This window comes from Solanum tuberosum, unplaced genomic scaffold (assembly GCF_000226075.1).
Source record: "Solanum tuberosum cultivar DM 1-3 516 R44 unplaced genomic scaffold, SolTub_3.0 scf00072, whole genome shotgun sequence".
In the NCBI taxonomy this organism is placed as follows: Eukaryota; Viridiplantae; Streptophyta; class Magnoliopsida; order Solanales; family Solanaceae; genus Solanum; species Solanum tuberosum.
In genome coordinates, this window is record NW_006238999.1 from 1,862,993 (window position 1) to 1,881,183 (window position 18,191).

The window sequence follows — 18,191 nt, forward strand, 5'->3', positions numbered from 1 at the left end:
GAAATACAACAACTTAACAAATACAATATTCATCCTAATAACTCAAACATAACAAATAACATAAACAACTCATTCAAGGTGAGCGTGCCAGTTGGCCTGCATGCAAAAAGATTAGAATTAGCACATAATAATAATTAAGATAAATAAATAATTAAGATAAAATACCTACCAGGATCATATCAATCTGTGGGGATCATCATAGCAAAGTACCTAACAAAGACAAAATATAATAATTTAATATCAGAATGAACAAAAGTAATATGAAATTAATTAACTCTAGGGTCTTACTATTAGGTAAGCACCCATAGTTGTCGGTATGAGGGGTATTATCAATGCTAGCATGCGTTGGTAGTATGACAAAGCCAAAACTCCATAAACGCATCTCTTAACGATTTTTCTCATGAACCTGATTCTAGCAATAATTAGGGTCAACTCTTCTTCATAGAATATGTGCCTACTAGTTGAAACCCACTAGAAATAATATCTAGTACGAACCCATTAGTTCCTAACCCATTTGTATTTCTATACGATGGTTTGTATTTGTATATGACGATGATTTTCTTTGGGTTTTCATTTTTATCACCATATATATTGAATCTTTTTATGTATAACTTTTTAAAGTTTGTATAAACGTGTAATTTTTGAATTTTGTATAATATAATTTATAGAATGTAATTTGTATGATATAATTTGTATAATTGTTTAAAGTTCATATATTTATGTCTGTATCAATTTGTTATAGTTCTATTTTTATCAATTTGTATAAATTCCAGACTTTATATTACTCAATTATACAAAAACACACAAATTATATTAATGTACCCGCGAATTATAAAAACGAGATGCGGAATGTACAAATTATTGCCCTCTCTCGCTTGCCACTCTCCTCCCTATAACATGTAGTTACGAATCGTAATTAACAAAGTATAGCTATGAAACGTAATTAAGCTATTTTTGAGTGGCTATATGCGAAAGTTTCCCATTTACTCCTTCTATTTATTTGTAATCATGGGTTGAACTAATGAGTCATATACAAGCCCATATGCTATGCTAATTCTTTGGGGAAAATTTTCAAAATGTCAATATTTTAGCATTTAATGGGATCTCTTATCAACATTTTCAATATTAATTAAAAATGTCAATATTTTAGTTTGTTATTCTTCTAATTTATGTATTTTTTATTTGTCTGAGTTGAAATAATACAATTATTTAATAACAGAAAGGAGAAAATCATGAGAGAAAATCTTTTTAAAAAAGGAACATATCACTTAAAATTCTCATCAGTTATAATTTCAAAAGTAATTGATTGTATTCATTCCAATATGATGATATGTGTATTTGTATTCATTATGGTTTTCACGTTTGAGTTTGTATAATGACATTTATATTTCTTTATTAGTTTGTATTCATTCTAATAGGTATACCAAATGAATTTGTAGTTATTTAGAATGATATTTGTATCCACAAATAAAAATATAATAAAATATTTGTTTCCATATATACTTATGTAATCTGTGTTCATTCAGAAAGGATACAACATTGGTTTTGTATATTTTTCAAAAACATATATTCTTTTTCAAAATTCCAACAAATTTGTATCCCAATCATCAAAACATACAAATTTACAATCTTAGTAACAATTAAAATTTGTCTTTCAAAAAATATTGTATTTCATGACAAAAAAAATGTATTTCTTACAAATGCTGAGTAAAAATAATAATTAACAAACAAAAATTAATATTTATACAATTCTGTTGTGAATAAAATTTTGCAACCTTGACTCTCTCTTTCTTCTTCTTCTTCTGATATGGTCTTTTTTTTTCGATTTTGTTTTCACCAATCCAAATTCGAATCCATATTCACTTGTGCATTAGTAACCCTATAAGAAAAATTTGAAATTATTAAATATTAATCTATAAAAAAAAAATCAAACAATATATGATGTATGAATGCTAATGTAGATTACTACAATCTACTGAATCTCAAACAATATGTAAACAAACTCACAAAAAAATTGAAAAGAGGACAGAAGGTGACTTCGTACCCAGAAAGACTCAAACTTAAGACATCTAGTTAAGCATGAAGAAGTACTTACTAATCGATTAGTACAAGATGGACCTCATTTAGTGTTGTGTATATGCCATTACACATGTAATCGATCACTATTTTATCTTCTTTTTTTTCTTTGGTTGTGATTGTATTTAGGCCGAATAAATTGATAACTTCTTTAATATATTATTTAGACATTTTAATTGAACACTCAAACAAATGATAAAACGTTTTTATTAAACACATTTGTTTAAATTTTGAAATAACTTATATGCCTGTTCTCAACTGTCAATAATGTAGATCAGATAATAGCAAAAAAAAATATCACCACTCCTCTGTTTCTGTAGATGTTTTGGGAATTAAGGCTGGGGAGATCAGAATTATGGCGTTGGGACGGGGAGTTTTGCTGCAAGAATATAATGAGAGAACATAATGTGGCAATCATCTCGAGGCTCCATTTAGTGAGACAATATTAATAGCACTTAGGGGTCGATAACAAACACGATCGATTTGATCCATACCATAGGACTAATGGATGGTTGGATTGATCTTCAGCTATTATTGGATGGAGGATTGTTATGGATCGATCGATCGATTCTTCTGTTATAGGAGGGATATCAATGACTTCATGTACATGTTCTTGCAATTCAGATACTTCTCCTAAGTCTAAGGATGAAGTTTATCTTTATAAATGACAATATTTGAGCAAGAAGTTTTTAAAGGCACTAACATTTCTCTTCCTTTAAATTTCAGAATAATTGAAGGAAATACAACAACTTAACAAATACAATATTCATCCTAATAACTCAAACATAACATAAACAACTCATTCAAAGTGAGCGTGCCAGTTGGCCTGCATTGCAAAAAAATTAGAATTAGCACATAATAATAATAATAATAATAATAATAATTAAGATAAAATACCTACGAGGATTATTGATTAGAATTAGCACATAATAACAATAATAATAATAATAATAATAATAATAATAATTAAGATAAAATACCTACGAGGATTATTGATTAGAATTAGCACATAATAACAATAATAATAATAATAATAATAATAATAATAATTAAGATAAAATACCTACGAGGATCATATCAATATGTGGGGATCATCATAGCAAAGTACCTAACAAAGACAAAATATAATAATTTAATATCAGAATGAACAAAAGTAATATGAAATTAATTAACTCTAGGGTCTTACTATTAGGTAAGCACCCATAGCTGCCGGTATGAGGGGTATTATCAATGCTGGCATGCGTTCGTAGTATGACAAAGCGAAAACTCCATAAACGCATCTCTTAACGATTTTCCTCATCAACCTGATTCTAGCTTGCTTCTCATCAAATAAGTAGAGGTATATGATGAAGATGAGAAACAGGTTAGAGATGAAAATAATTAGGGTCAACTCTTCTTTGTAGAATATGTGCCTACTTAGTTGAAACCCATTAGAAATAATATCTAGTATGAACCCATTAGTTCCTAACACTAAAAGACTTGACTATTTGTCTTGTGGTATTCCATAAATAAAAAAACCTTAATAATAATAAAATTTGGCTAATAAAAGACTAAAAAGAAAAATGTGTTACATAAAATGGGACGGAGAGGATATTATTTATAAAAACAACAATTATCTTTTACTAATAAGATATTGGTCATGTGTTTATCATACATAATTTTGGATGTTGTTACAAAAACTTTATTTATTAATATAGCAATTTCAGTTATTTAATTCAAAGCTTTAAAATATTTCTAATAAAAAGTACATAATTTTTCTTTATTTTATTTTTATATAGATCTTCAATATATTCTAGAGTGAATAAAACTATTCTTCTCATGTCTCAATTTATGTGATATAGTTTGACTTGATAAAAAGACTAAGAAATATGTGAAGACTTTGCAATGTTCCAAAAGATCAAATCACCCTTAAAATAAATATATTTTTAAATAGAAAATGAGATTCAACATGGATAAAATGTTGATAATGTCTCAAATATTTATTGAAAATATGTCATTCTCTTCAGAACGGACTAAAAAGAAAGGTGTGTCATATATACTAGGATAGAAGTTAAATTCACCATTAAAAACTTTTAGGACTTAAAAAAATCACTTTACTCTCATTAATGATAACATGAAAATTTAAGTTAATTAACTTCAAATTTAGAAAAATAATATTAAGTTTTTAAAGATTAATTTTCTCTCTTTTTGTTAATGCATATGGGTCCCACTTTTTATTTATGAGCAACAATTTTATTCCTTCTCTTTATTTCTACCTAGAGTTGTCAATATGGGCTGGCTCACCCCCATTCGGGCTAGCCCATATAGGCTTTGAAATTTGACGAGTCAGGTTGGGCTAGCCTATTTTTTGTGTGGGCTAGAAAATGGTCGGCCCAGCCCACAAGTACGTGGGCTACGGGCTTGCCGGGCCACTCCTCTTTACATAAAAATATATTTTTTATAATTTTTTAAATTATAATTTAAAAATACTATCATAAATAACGATAAGATAATATTACATGGTGTTAGTGTTACTACTTGTTAATCAAATCACAAATAAAATTATCAATATAATATTTATTAAGTTTGATTTCAAGTAAAAGCATAAATAGCTAACTAAAATTACAAACCAAATTGTTTTCCAATGATCATAATAAAACACCAAAAACTATGACAATATTCCATAGGCTACGGCCTATGTACTGATTCCTAGAAATTTTAGGGAATTTTTATTTTACGTAATATGTATTTTATAAACATAATTTGTATTTAAATTGTAATATTTCAAACTTTAAACTGATTTTGAGTTTAGACTTTTGTTATTTTTAATACTCTATTTTATTTTTTATTTTTTAATTAATTTTATTTGGCCCGCGGGCAGGTCCTATCCATATTTCTCAAGCCCCACAAATCGGCAGGTTTATTCAGGTTGGGCTAAAACGCCCTTTTCTTAAATGGGCTCCAAAAATTATAGCCCAGACCTATCAAATCTCGAGTTAGGCCAGGCTGGCCCAACGGGCCTATCCCATATTGACGACTCTATTTCTACCTCATAACTTCTTCTTTTACTTTGTTATTTATGGCAAATTCATCTTTTAAAATACTAATTAATTTATTTGTTACTATGTTTTTTCTGCATAATATATCAATGACAAAATATTTTGCGTGTAGAGTGAAAAAATATTGTATATTGGAAACTTATGTTTTTTTTTAGAAAAAAGTGTTATTATATTTGAAAATTATATAAATAATACTATAAATCATAATAATTAACAACTTAAATATTTAAAAGCTATATAAAAAAAAATTGATTGACTCTCGAAATATATACCACATAAAATAGGTTAGATGATAAACACATATTGTTTGAAATTGACGTAAAAAGTATTATAAATCACAATAATTAACAATTTTTTTAAAAAAAAGATACAAATAAAAAATCACTTGACTCTAAAAAAAAATTATAATAATGCCACATAAATTGAGACATGGGAAGTAATATATATTATTTAAAAATTATGTTTAAAATGTATTATAAATTACAATAATTAACAATTTAATATATTTAAAAGACATATAAGGAAATGGTTAATTTTTGAAATTCTATATATGCCACATAAACTGGAACAAAGAGAATAATATATATTATTTTTAAAATAATGTAAAAAAGTAGTACTAACAACTTAAGATATTTTTAAAAGGACAAATTACAGAAATACACACATTTTGTTTCACTTATTTTCATTATGCCCTATTATTTTTTAAAATCTCCAAAATCCATTATTTCTTTAATGTATCCGAGCTGCATATTAATGTATCTGAGCCAGTATTTAATGTATCCAAGCTATATATTATATATCCGAGCTAGTTTTTAATGTATCTGAGCTACATATTAATGTATTCAAGCCAGCATTTAAAGTATCCGGACTAGTTTTTAATGTATCTGAGCTACATATTAATGTATCCGAGACAGTATTTAATGTATCTGAGCTACATATTAATGAATCCGAGCTTCAATTATTGTATTCGGTTTTTTTAATTTCTAAGGGATTAATGTAATTAGAAACTTATTAGGGATAGATTGTAATTTCACAACTTCCATGATATCACATAAATTGAAACAAAAAATGAGTAACATATATTAGGCTCATGCTAGCACGATTCCTATATCTAGTAATTTAAGAGACAATCTTGAATTATGTTTCAAAAAAAGGGTCCGTTTGACCATGCGATATGAAATCATGAGATGGAGTTAAAGTTTTGTTTCGACATGCGATTTAAAGTTTTTGTGTTGTATATTTTCTCATAAAAATAAGAATCTCATAAGTTGTAAACTATTAAAATAGTCCCACTTATTTATTCAATCTTACCAAATAAACAAAAATTTATAAAATCGCATAATAAATTATTACAAAGTCATTGTGGTCGGTATTGTTCACTCAATATAGATGAAAAGTAATTTTTTTATTAACCATTATAGTAGTAGTAATAAATTTAGTTGACAAATAAATTTCGTAAAAATAATGAATTTGATGAATATAAATGATAAAATAAAAATTGATTTAAAGTAATAATAAATTTTATGTTGCTGAGAATAATAAATTTTAAAAAAATGATATGATTATAAAGTTTATTTACATATGAAATAAATGGCTAGTAGACAAAAATGTAGGTTGTTTTAACAAAATATAACAATTTCATATCGTAATATTATATTGCATGACCAAACAGTAAACACCTGCAAAGTCTGTTATCAACTTTTATTCGAAACATATAACTTCTTATGCATAAAATTGGTTTGGTTTCAACTTTCAACATTTGAATCAAAATTTCCTATTTTATCAATGAATGAGATCTAATATCAATGTATCAATTTAGGGCCTGTTTTGGACATGATTTCAAATAGTGATTTGCAACTAGATTGGTTTGAAGTTAAAATTGTATATTTTTCTCATAAACATGAAAATCCCACAATTTGTGAAAATTGTCAAAACTTGTCCAACTCTTATACAATCTTCCTAAACGAGTAAATTATAGTTCATAAACAAGGTATCAGTATCGCGAAGCATTACATGTGTTAAGAGTCAGGTCCAAGTACTAGATATGGCCTGGAAAAAATATAAAACTCAGCTGTAGATTTTCCAGATGCCAGTTCTATAACCTAAAGACATGATTGCCATCTCCCACAACATGTTTGGGATGCTTAACAAATTGACTTTTGATCCCGGTATTTCTGTCCAATTAACGGATATCTCATTCATTGAAACCCGAAACCATTTGCATAGGTAGACTAGTTCGACATCAAAACACCACCTGTGAAAAAGGATTCTCAGTAAGTTCCTGTTGTCCAAAGTAAGAGATCTCGAGGAAAGGCAAAAAAATGTGACGATGACAAAGTTGCAGACAGCATTATGAGACAAATAACTAGGCGTACAGACAAAGAGAGATCAGGAGAGAACCCTGATGGCGTTTTTCAACTAATGTTTGTAGAAGGTGGCTTCCCAATCGTATTGCATATAGGGAAACAATGCAAATATAAAATCAGGACATTGAAGTTGTCGATCTCCATGAAGACACCAAGAGAGAATAGACGAATTTCTCAAGAGATCCCAATATGAATCTAGTTTTCACAACCATTACGAAGTAGTAGAACTTTGGAAACAGCATATAGAGAAGAGACTACACTCTAACTACCACATGATTCTTCTCCAGAAGGATGGGCAAGTGAACTTACAAGGGGGGGAATTATACGAAATTAAATCTATGGACGAACATCGTCATGAAAGAAAATTATAAAGACAATCCCCATAAAGGTATCAGGAATTCAATGGCTTTGTAGAAGGTCTAATAAATGGACAAACAGCTTTCTATGCAAGTTCAGCAGAAACTTAATTCAACCAGGAAAAGATACACTTGAAGAATGCATATTCTTAAGCAAAAAAACTTCTACGAGTTAAAAGGAGATAGCAAAATATATACCAGCTGATTGAAATGCTCATAATGCTCCTAAAAAGACTATGTAGGCACAGGACAAATAAAACATCTGTGAAAATATAGATCCTGTTAAACACAGTGGTAGGGAAGGGGAGGCGCTTGCACAAATACCTTTTCAAGCGGATATTTAAAAAAAGTTTCCTGGCAGCAGATCTGGTGAACATCTTGAATCCACACTGCATAAACCAAGCAATTTTCAATCAAGTAAAAGTAGAAGACCTAGCTGAGGCTTCTATACAGGAACTCAATCCAGACGAGAGATTTGAGCTACTTATAGATTACAAGATTACCTGAGTATCACGAATTCCACTACCAGCAGCCAAGAGAACCACAATATGGAAACCTTTCATCAGGAAATTGCGGTACCATTTTCTCTGAAACATGGCACAGATATTAAAACCATAAGGAGGTTCCAGGATATACACAGAACAAAGAAGGAATACTTCAACATATACACAACAAACAAGAGCAGTCAAAACTAAACTGTTGCTAGAGCCTTCTCCTCAAGGTGAGCACGTGAACCAAATACAGCAGCCGGTACATCTGATATTCTTATAGTTGAATCTCTACCAGCAGAATCTTCAGATTGTTGTCCCTTTTTAGCAACTGCATGGATCTGGCTGGAAAATAATTAACTACAAAGAAAATAGCCATAATTTCCACTAACAAAGGGTTTGATGGATGCAATTAAAGATGCATGAAATCAGCAGTGAAGGGCCACAAACCTGGTTTTCAAGCTTTTCCATATCATCTATTCTGGTTGCCCCATCAGCATCAAGCATTAAAAGCAGTTCACCACGTGAGTGAAGCATTCCCTGTTTTTACAATGCTTTCGCAGAAGCAAATGGCTTTAATCAATTGCCAGAGAGTAAAAATGAATTCGTACACACATAATACAGAGGACGACTTTCTGAATTAGTTCATCAGATATTGAGTTTGGACTCACTTTCCTAATAGCTTCCCCTTTCCCGTGGTTCTTCCCGAGAAGGATGACTCGCACATTGTCTACAGAGTGTCTCTTCACAAATTCAAAAGCCACTCTTTTTGTTCCATCAGCACTCCCATCATCAACAATAATAACCTATTCAAGAATCAATTAGTTAAGAATGTAGACAGGCATAAATTCCATCTCCAGGTTTTACAAAATAAACAACAGCAATAGCGAGGATTATTCATAGGAAAACCAAGTTTTTGAAGTCCTGAGTTCCAACTTTTATGCATTTCCCAGTGATCTTTATACACTTCATGTCATGTCTATGGTGAAACATTCATCTCTATTTCAGATTTTTATAGCTTTACCTACTCATCAATAATACTAATATAACTTGAACTGCTCGACTAGGGTCAAGGAGCATTAGTTGACAATCAGGCACAGTACTCTATCTTTCTTCCTTCAAAACCCAACTCACACTTCCTTTCTGCTCACCACTGTTCGATAAATAAAATGATGGAAAGATATAAAGTACAAACAACACAAAACAAAGACCATATTTTTCTTCTGCATCCTGTCATTTTGGTTAGCAGGCAGGTAGGCTCAAATTGCTAGAAGAAGATGACACACACACACACACACAAAAGAAGATAGCACAACCACCAGACCCTAACAGTGTAGAGTATTTATCCCTCTTTTTTCTGTTAAGAAAAGAAACTCTTTAGGCTAAGCACTGGAGACGATGAGTAGTACGCAAGGGTGGACAAGAAGTGTAACAAACTAGCACTAGTGGTCAAAGTAAGAAGTCATTCGAGGAAGAACCCACAGAATGCGTTTCAACATACGGACAATCATGTGGCCAAAGTTCACAAGGCTTAGTAAAGTAGAAATCATTAGCTGCCAATATAAAAGGCACGGTAGCAGACATTCATTTCCAGTAATGAACAGACATTTATTTCCAGTAGCAGGAAACTTATAATTTGTTGAATCATTTATTTATTTATTTTGATAGGTTTATTTGTTGATCCATTTAATGAAATCATGGTGTTCAATACCTGTGTATTTCTTAAAACATGGTGTTCTATACCTGTGGCTATTTTTCGGTGCTTCATCTTAGACTAAAAGGGAGTCAGAAATACAGTCTTTCATTGGATAACCTCTGAATCTCAAGAACTAAAAAACTGGAATCTTATTATCTCTAGGAAAAATGTAGCAAATCCATCGAATAACAACATAACTATTCTAGATTGAAAATATCAATGCCACCAGGGATAGTTTGTCCAATTAGAAATATTAGCAGCTAACATACCGTGAAAGATCATCCCTGAAATATTGTCATAAAGTCTACATGAACTGGACTGTATTATTGTATATTCGTAGCTTTAAACAATCATCTTCTCTAGTCAGCTTCCTTATGAGATTATAGGGAGAGAATTTAATTTCCTCAGATTTAAATGCGGGAGGGGTAGTATGGGTCTTAACTTTTGAAAATTCAAACTAAAGGAAACGAATACATATTACATCTTAACTCATACCTCATATGTAAATGTGCTGTCATTGGCTGCACGTCGTTGAAGATAACTGCAAATTTCGAACCCAAATATTTTAAAGAAGATCATGGAATCAGACAATGTAAACAGTAGAGATAGAAGATCAACTTTGATTCACTTACTTCAAAGTTTCTTCAAGGGCTCCAGGAAGCCTGTGCTCTTCATTGTATGCAGGTATAATCAAGGATATGTACTTCTCAGCAGGATCAAATATATGAGGACAACGAACCTGAATTATATGCTCAAAAGGTTCACTCAAAGAGCAACTGAAGTATAGATATAACGTCACACCATCAAGGAGTTTCAAGATAGTAAAGTGACTCCAAGACTATCAACGGCTAGAGATTGTTTCTCAGTCCAATAGTAAACAACATATCACATATGTACTGCTCGCATAAACAATCAAAACAATAAAGACACAAACTTTCTACTCTTTCTTTTCAGGGGAGACGTAACAAGAGTAAAAATTTCAACTTTTGGAGGTGGGTTTGTACGTACCGGCTTAAATGAAGTCGGATCTTCAAAAACAGGAGGAGCTTCCACATGCCTGCAAAGTGCAAAATCAAAATCAAAAAATTCATACAACAAGAATTCAGAAAAAAATGCAAAATAGAGCTTTTTTACTAAAAGGGGTGGTTCTTATAAACATACATGTGCTCAAAGAATTCAAAGTACAAAATCCAAATCGAAAATTCATACACCAAAAATCCAGAAAAAATGAAAAATAGAGCTTTCTGCTAAAAGGGGTTATTATAAACACACATATGATTCAATCTTCTTCAGAATTTCCGAATTTAAACCACAAAATCAAAATCGAAAACCCATACACGAACATTTCAGAAGAACTTCAAATAGGGTTTTTTTTTTGTTAAAAGGGGTTATTGTAAATACATACGTATGATTGAATCTTCTTCTGAATGTTTCGAATACAATTGCAGCAGCTAATCCAAATGCAAGAACAATAGCTGAGATCAGTAGTAACTCCAAAATCGCCCAAATTGATTCCATTTTTTTAGGGTTAAATCGAACAAATTGAGTGAAGATCGACGTGAACAGATTTCTGTAAAAAAGTGACCCGAGGTCAACAAGTTTACCACTATAAAATTGAGTTCAGTACACATAATATTTCGCGTTAATAAATTTTTAATCTAATTGCACTCAAGGGGTAACTTAAAATTACAAAATCAATCATAAGTTGATCATCTATAATTTATAATTTATAGTTTATAAGAATTTTTAATTACATCAAATTGTTTATAATGTTTTTTTGCTTAGTGTTCGAAAAACTCTTTTTAAAATATAATTTTTAATTATTCTTTCATGTTATTGTTGTATTACAATTTCATTATGAAAAAAGAAAACTAAATTTATATTTGTTTATAAATATTTCCAAGGACGTTTTTATCATTTTAATAGAAAATTATCTATCTCTTTTTTTTTTGCGAAGCACATATCCTATTTGATCAACTTTTTAAAAATATTGTCGATAAGAAAATATGTTTTCAAATACAGGAAGATCAACTTTTCTAGTGAAAGTGTAAAAACACATTATATAGGTGAAGTTTAATATTGATCGTCTTTTTTAACCTTACAACACATTCTACCTTAGCATAAAAGGGCATATATATTCTAGTTTTTGGACAATAGGGACACCAATGTCCCAAAAGTATGACGGAACTGCATACCATTTACGATAGTTCGGAGATATATTTGTCATTTTTCCCTTAATCTTCCATTGCTTTTTTTTTTTTTTTGGTTTCCCACCCGATGTTCGAAGCCCACATTGAAGCTCTAACTAAATTCGAATTGCGCTCTGCAGAGCCCATTCGGGGGTGGCGCTCCCATTGCTTCTTTTAATCCGCCTGAACAAGCTCCCCAATTGGACACAAGAATGTTTGAATTAAATGTTGTATTAATCATAGTACCTGTCGACACCATTACCAACAACAAAGCCCGTCTAGCTCAGTTGGTAGAGCGCAAGGCTCTTAACCTTGTGGTCGTGGGTTCGAGCCCCACGGTGGGCGTGTTTAACTTCTTCTTTTTCTGTAAGTTGAAGCCCATTTACGTTTTTTTCCAGGCCTTCTATCTTATAGGCCCAAAAAAAACGGATTTTTTTGGAGTTTGGGCTTATATGTTTTTTTCTCGGGTCATTTGCACTTCACGGAACATACGCATATATTTTCATTTCATAATATTACATAATTTATTCATTTATGTTGAAATTGTGTTAACTATTTCATTCATCGTTGTGTTGAACCAAAATTACAATTTCTTCTTCCTTGTCAAAAATTTATATGTGGTTAATATGAGTAATCTTCAGTTTGAAGAAAAAAAAAACATAATCTCGTAGTAAACAGTCGTTTGCTTGATTTGTAGAAGGAAGAGATCACCGATGTATTAGAATTCTTATGAAAGGTAGTTATTGTTAGCTTAAATAAAAGAACTGTAGAGTTTGTGGTGCCTTGAATCTCTACTATATCTTATGCACGATCTATTCAGAATGTAAAACGACTATAGGAGTAAATGTTAAATATGTCATAATTGTTATTCACTAAATACGGTCATATATGTATGTAATTATTTATACAAAAGTGTCTACTTATGTGTTTTCCTACACTCTTAGAAAACTAATGCTCTGTTAGATATAATCTCGATCGCTAAGAGCGAAAACTAAAGACCAATTTATTTGAAATACTGTACTTTAAATATTTTTTTCTCCTTTTTTTTTCTTATATATTTATTAAATATTAGATTAATCTTTCTTATCTAACTCTGTTAATGAGATATTGCACCTCATTAGCTACTTGGAGTCGGATATATAAATCATCATGATATGTTTCATTTCATTTGTAGTTGTTTCTTTCGATAATAATACATGTACAATTGATTTTCAATATAAATTGATTAGTTTTAAGTTGATTGTCTTAGCTTTAATACTCTAATGGTTGTTAAAATCATTAGTTATCAAGTCTTAATAATATTAATTTTGGTATTTAAAAACAAAATTATATGCTTTAGTCAATTATATATGGATGAAAGTTTACCAACCTATAGTAAACAAATCACAGGTGCACCAGACAATGTGATCTAAGCATTAGCCTTTTTATACTTGCTTTTCTAGCTTTTGCGGTTGGAAGTTAGAACTACCTTATATTCATTTATTTATAATATATAGATTGAAATTGAGACAAATAAATGAATAAAATAAGTCTGTTTTAAATCTATAACATATAAGGTCATTTATTCGGAAGGAGTCTTGAAGCAATGGTAAATTATTTACGTGTGATTATAAGTTATGAGTTTGAGTCGTAGAATCAATTATTAATGTTTTTGCATCAAGGTAGACTGTCTACATTACACTCTTTAAAGTTCGACCCTTTCTGAACCCATGTGAATGTAGGGTCCTTCATGTATCGATCTACCTTCTTCTTCATTTTTTAAAGATCATCGATCATTTATCGAAAATATTCTCTACCCTTATTTGTGTATATCTTGTTATTTTTATATATCACACTTGTGAAGTTACACGGAATATACTGTTATTGTTTTTGTGTCATCCGTTATTTATTTCTTATAGTAGGATTCTTTGATCTCACCTAATGCAAACTCAAATTTCTTTGATCTAATCTGATGCAAACTCAAATTAATCGAATTTTATTATGAATATCGAACACCAATAACAAATCAAAAATGTAGATTTTTGATCCCTTGTGGAGTCCCACCCCTATGAAACATCCCAATTCATATACAACTAACAAAAAAAAGTTGGTTTCTATTGGAGGGACCTTCTCAAGAAATGATTAAAGATAAAGGTAGAGTGAACAATAGAAAATAAAAATTAAAAAAATTGAAGTTGTGAACTTTTAAAATTCATTTTCTATCTTTTCACTTTAGTGCTTTGTGGGTACAACATAAAGTTATGAAGAGTTGGCATATGTTGGCCTTTTTTACATTATTCATTATCTCCTTCTAGCCAACTTTTCCTCACTATCTAATTATTCATTATCATCATCAAGGTCACATCCTTTTCATCAATCCATTACTTGGTGTTTTTATATTTTATTCTAATAGTTATAAAATAAGGTAACAATGTGGGTAGAGATGACAAAATCATTTTTTTAGTGATTTACATAATTTGTTTAGGTTTAAACTGTTGGATTATGATATGTTTGTTGACTTAATCCTCTAAGTTGAATTTGAAATGACCTAATAAATTATTAGGTCAAAATATATCAAAAGAATGTAAATCAACTGATCAAAGTGATTTCATTAGTACACTTATTTTTCAAAGAAGCAAAATAAAGGGGTTGAGGGGTTTGGTTGGGTCATATTAGGCGAGTTGAGTTATGACATATCATTTAATCGATTCAACCAATCTTGGACGGGCTGGATCATGATTTGTTTGTTGGTTTGACTGTAAAAATTAGGTGGCCTGGCTAAAAGTTGAGTCGGCAATCTAAGTTTATCTTTTGTTTTAAATGTAATTAGAGGATTTTCACTTTTTAATACGAAAATACAAATTAAGTAAAGATATACCTAACTAAAATACGGTTTGAAACTTCGACAAATAAAATTTCACCACAATATATTGGAGCTTTGAAGCTTTAACAAGTGAAATTCCACCGCAATATGTTGGAGTTCATAAATTTATTGGAGTTTCAAACTCCCTTCACCATTTCAAACTCTAGAAACAACTCATCGAGTTCAATCTCCAGTAAAAAAATCTATTTTAATTAAAAACATATTTGGTGAATTCTATACTACTCACTAAATAGTTTTAAAACACTGTCTAAAACTTAATTAAAGGTCCAAAAATTAATTACTTGTCAATTTATCTCATATTGACATATTTTAATTCGTTCAAATTTGATTCAACCCATCATTTGCCACCTCTAAATTTTGGGGAAATGACCATGTGGAGATGTGTTTACTACTATGCCCTACTTCTTTGATGTAGATATTACATAACTACATATTAATAACACTATATATATAGTTGCCTTCAACATAGGCAATTTTTCCACCAACTAAAAGGTTGTAACAAGGGAAACTGCATGGGACATGCAAGCACGAAATAGTTATTGAAGAAAGAGAACAATTGGCTTATAAAAATATGTCGGTCCAGCAGATTGCTTTTGTCGTTGATATTTTTTTCGTTGTTGATATTCTTTTTGATTTCTATGTATTTCACCATTGTATTAGAAATTCTCTCTACCTCTACCGTACTCCATCTTTGTAGAATTCACCATCGTATGCTTGATCGGTAATTACTAGCAATTCCAACTTATTTATTTTAAATTTTTATTTAAAAAAATGACTCTCTTCAATCCATTTTAGTCATCACGTTTATTAAATTTAGTTGATCCAAAATAACTATTATTTTAGAAAATTAAGATATAATTAATTACTATTTCCACCAACTTTATCCTTACTCAATAATTATGGTAAAAGGAAAATTGTATTAAATAGAGATCAAAAAATAAATAGGATAATTTAGTCAAATTACTTTTTTACTTTTTAAAAAAAAGTATAAAAAAAACATGACAAAAATAAATAGAGCAGGGGAGGGGAAGTAGTAATAATTTTTTTTCACATGAACAACCTGAATTTTAATCACATGAATGAGAGGAAAGTTCACGTTAATTGAATGACAGAAAGAAAAAAAAACAGCAAATTAAATTTTCATAAATTTGGTCTTTGTTCATAAAGTTTAATATATACTCCTATTTAATACCTTAGTAAAATTGTTCAAGATATTATTATAAATCAGTAAATTAAATTAATGACAGAATGGCACATTTCTATCATAGTATTTTGTCTCCTTGATGTGCATTAACTTGTGTAGCAAGAAGTCATATTAATAGGCTACTATCTAATAACACTTCAATTTAATTAACCATCTATTCGAAATCGAGGCGTATTTAAAATTTAATAAATTTTGATCATGACTTAATATATATATATATATATATATAAAATAATTAAGATTATATAAATATATTTATGAATATTTAACAAATATATTAATATATTTATAGAATTTGCGTAGATTAAATATATTTCTGAGTTCATGTGGACTATGAGCAATATATTCGATCCGCCTTTGTTGATGAACTACGTTAAAAATAACTATAAATATTTTTTATGAATAAATATTAATTGGTTATCGTTAAAATGATAATTAAGCAGTTATAGTTTGATCTCAAAAATTGCTGAAGAAAACAATATAATATAAATTTCTTGCTCTTTGGGGTGCCTTCAACATTGAAAAACATGTACTAAGGTGCATATACGATTCGTTTAGATTATAAACTAGCACAAAAATAAGAAAATGATTTCTAAAATATTTTCTTAAATTTTTTGTGGGAAAGCACATGAAAATGAATTATATAATTTAAGCAAAAAAAAAAAATTAGAATGTTCAATAATTTAAGCAATTATGTTCATTCATGAGCTGGATCTTAAAATAGTCAACTTTTTCATATGTGAGGAAAAAATCAAAAATATTAAAATGACATTAAAGAATCAAAGCAATTGCTTTCATTCTCAATTCTTGAACTCTAACTCTGTCACATTCAATCTTTCATTATTGAAATAATCTCTATATAATAAAAATAGAGTATAAAAGATTTCCACAAAAAATTAAACAAATCCCTCTCCATATCTATAATATATTTTCAAGTCAACAAAAGAAGAAAAAAAAAATGAAATGAACTCCTCATCCAATACAAGCTAAGTAGCATTAAGGTATAAATAATAAATTTTTGAACTCAATAATATAATTTCAAATTCAAACTTATAATATGTAAGTTTAAATTCTGAATTCACTTTTATTGCAAATTAACTCTTTTTCAAATAAAATATATTTTTAAACACAACTTTAATTTTTTTTTTAAAAACACTTAATTCAATTTCCACAATTGTTTGTTCTTCAGATTTCAACCTAACTCTATACCCAAACACAAAAGTAAACATACATATACACAAGTTCGAGCAAAAAGTTATTAAATTCTCGAAAATTTATATTGTCCCAAACTTGTAAAAGCAAGTTACAATTATATTTTTTCACAATAACACTAAGCTCAAAAACCTTCAAAATATAATGAATAATCAATTACAATACATATAAACTTATTACCTAAAGAAATAAAAATTACACTAACAATATATTTAATTATCAAAAGCAACTTCGAGAAATGATAATTCAAAACCAATATTGCTCGAACTCTTCAAAATTGTCGACAGATACATATCAGAATCTCGTAACATTTTCGAATGATCCAAGCAACACAGACGAGAATTGAGAAGTGATGATTCAAAACCTATATTACTCGAACTCTTCAAATTTATCAACAAGTACATATTAGAATCCGACAACATTTTTATCATCAAGTACATATCAGAATCTCGCAACATTTTCAAAAAATTCAAGCAACACAGACGAGAATCGAGAAATTATGATTTAGAACCGATATTACTCGGACTCTTCAAAATTATCAACAGGTACATATCAGAATCCTGCAACATTTTCGAATAATCCAAACAACACAAACGAGAACTGATAAATGATTATTCAGAACCTATATTCCTCGAAATCTTCAATTTTATCAATTAGAATCCCACTACATTTTCGAATAATCCAAACAAAAATTGAGAAATAA

The 18,191-nt window shown here is 29.5% G+C and overlaps 1 protein-coding gene and 1 non-coding gene across 2 annotated transcripts; one reads left to right on the plus strand and one right to left on the minus strand.

The window, feature by feature from the left end:
• Window positions 1–7,039: 7,039 nt before the first annotated feature.
• LOC102582503 (dolichyl-phosphate beta-glucosyltransferase) lies at window positions 7,040–11,648 on the minus strand. The gene is made up of 10 exons (XM_006345900.2): window positions 11,426–11,648; window positions 11,029–11,077; window positions 10,653–10,759; window positions 10,516–10,561; window positions 8,996–9,130; window positions 8,775–8,864; window positions 8,534–8,665; window positions 8,340–8,423; window positions 8,161–8,225; window positions 7,040–7,368 (listed from the first exon to the last, which is right to left on the minus strand). The coding sequence occupies exons 1-10, from the start codon at window positions 11,536–11,538 to the stop codon at window positions 7,182–7,184; spliced, it is 1,008 nt and encodes a 335-aa protein (XP_006345962.1). The 5' UTR covers window positions 11,539–11,648; the 3' UTR covers window positions 7,040–7,181.
• Window positions 11,649–12,481: 833 nt separating this feature from the next.
• On the plus strand, window positions 12,482–12,554 carry TRNAK-CUU (transfer RNA lysine (anticodon CUU)). Its single transcript has one exon. It is a non-coding gene; the product is annotated as a tRNA-Lys (tRNA).
• Window positions 12,555–18,191: the final 5,637 nt, after the last annotated feature.

Excerpts from the sequence above, each read along its gene's own strand:
- LOC102582503 (XM_006345900.2), bottom strand. The coding sequence starts at position 11,538 with ATGGAATCAATTTGGGCGATTTTGGAGTTACTACTGATCTCAGCTATT. Across the intron at positions 8,666-8,774 it reads TGGAAAAGCTTGAAAACCAG|ATCCATGCAGTTGCTAAAAA; the intron begins GTTTGTGGCCCT and ends TTTTCCAGCCAG. Across the intron at positions 8,424-8,533 it reads AGGAGAAGGCTCTAGCAACA|AGAAAATGGTACCGCAATTT; the intron begins GTTTAGTTTTGA and ends GCCATGTTTCAG.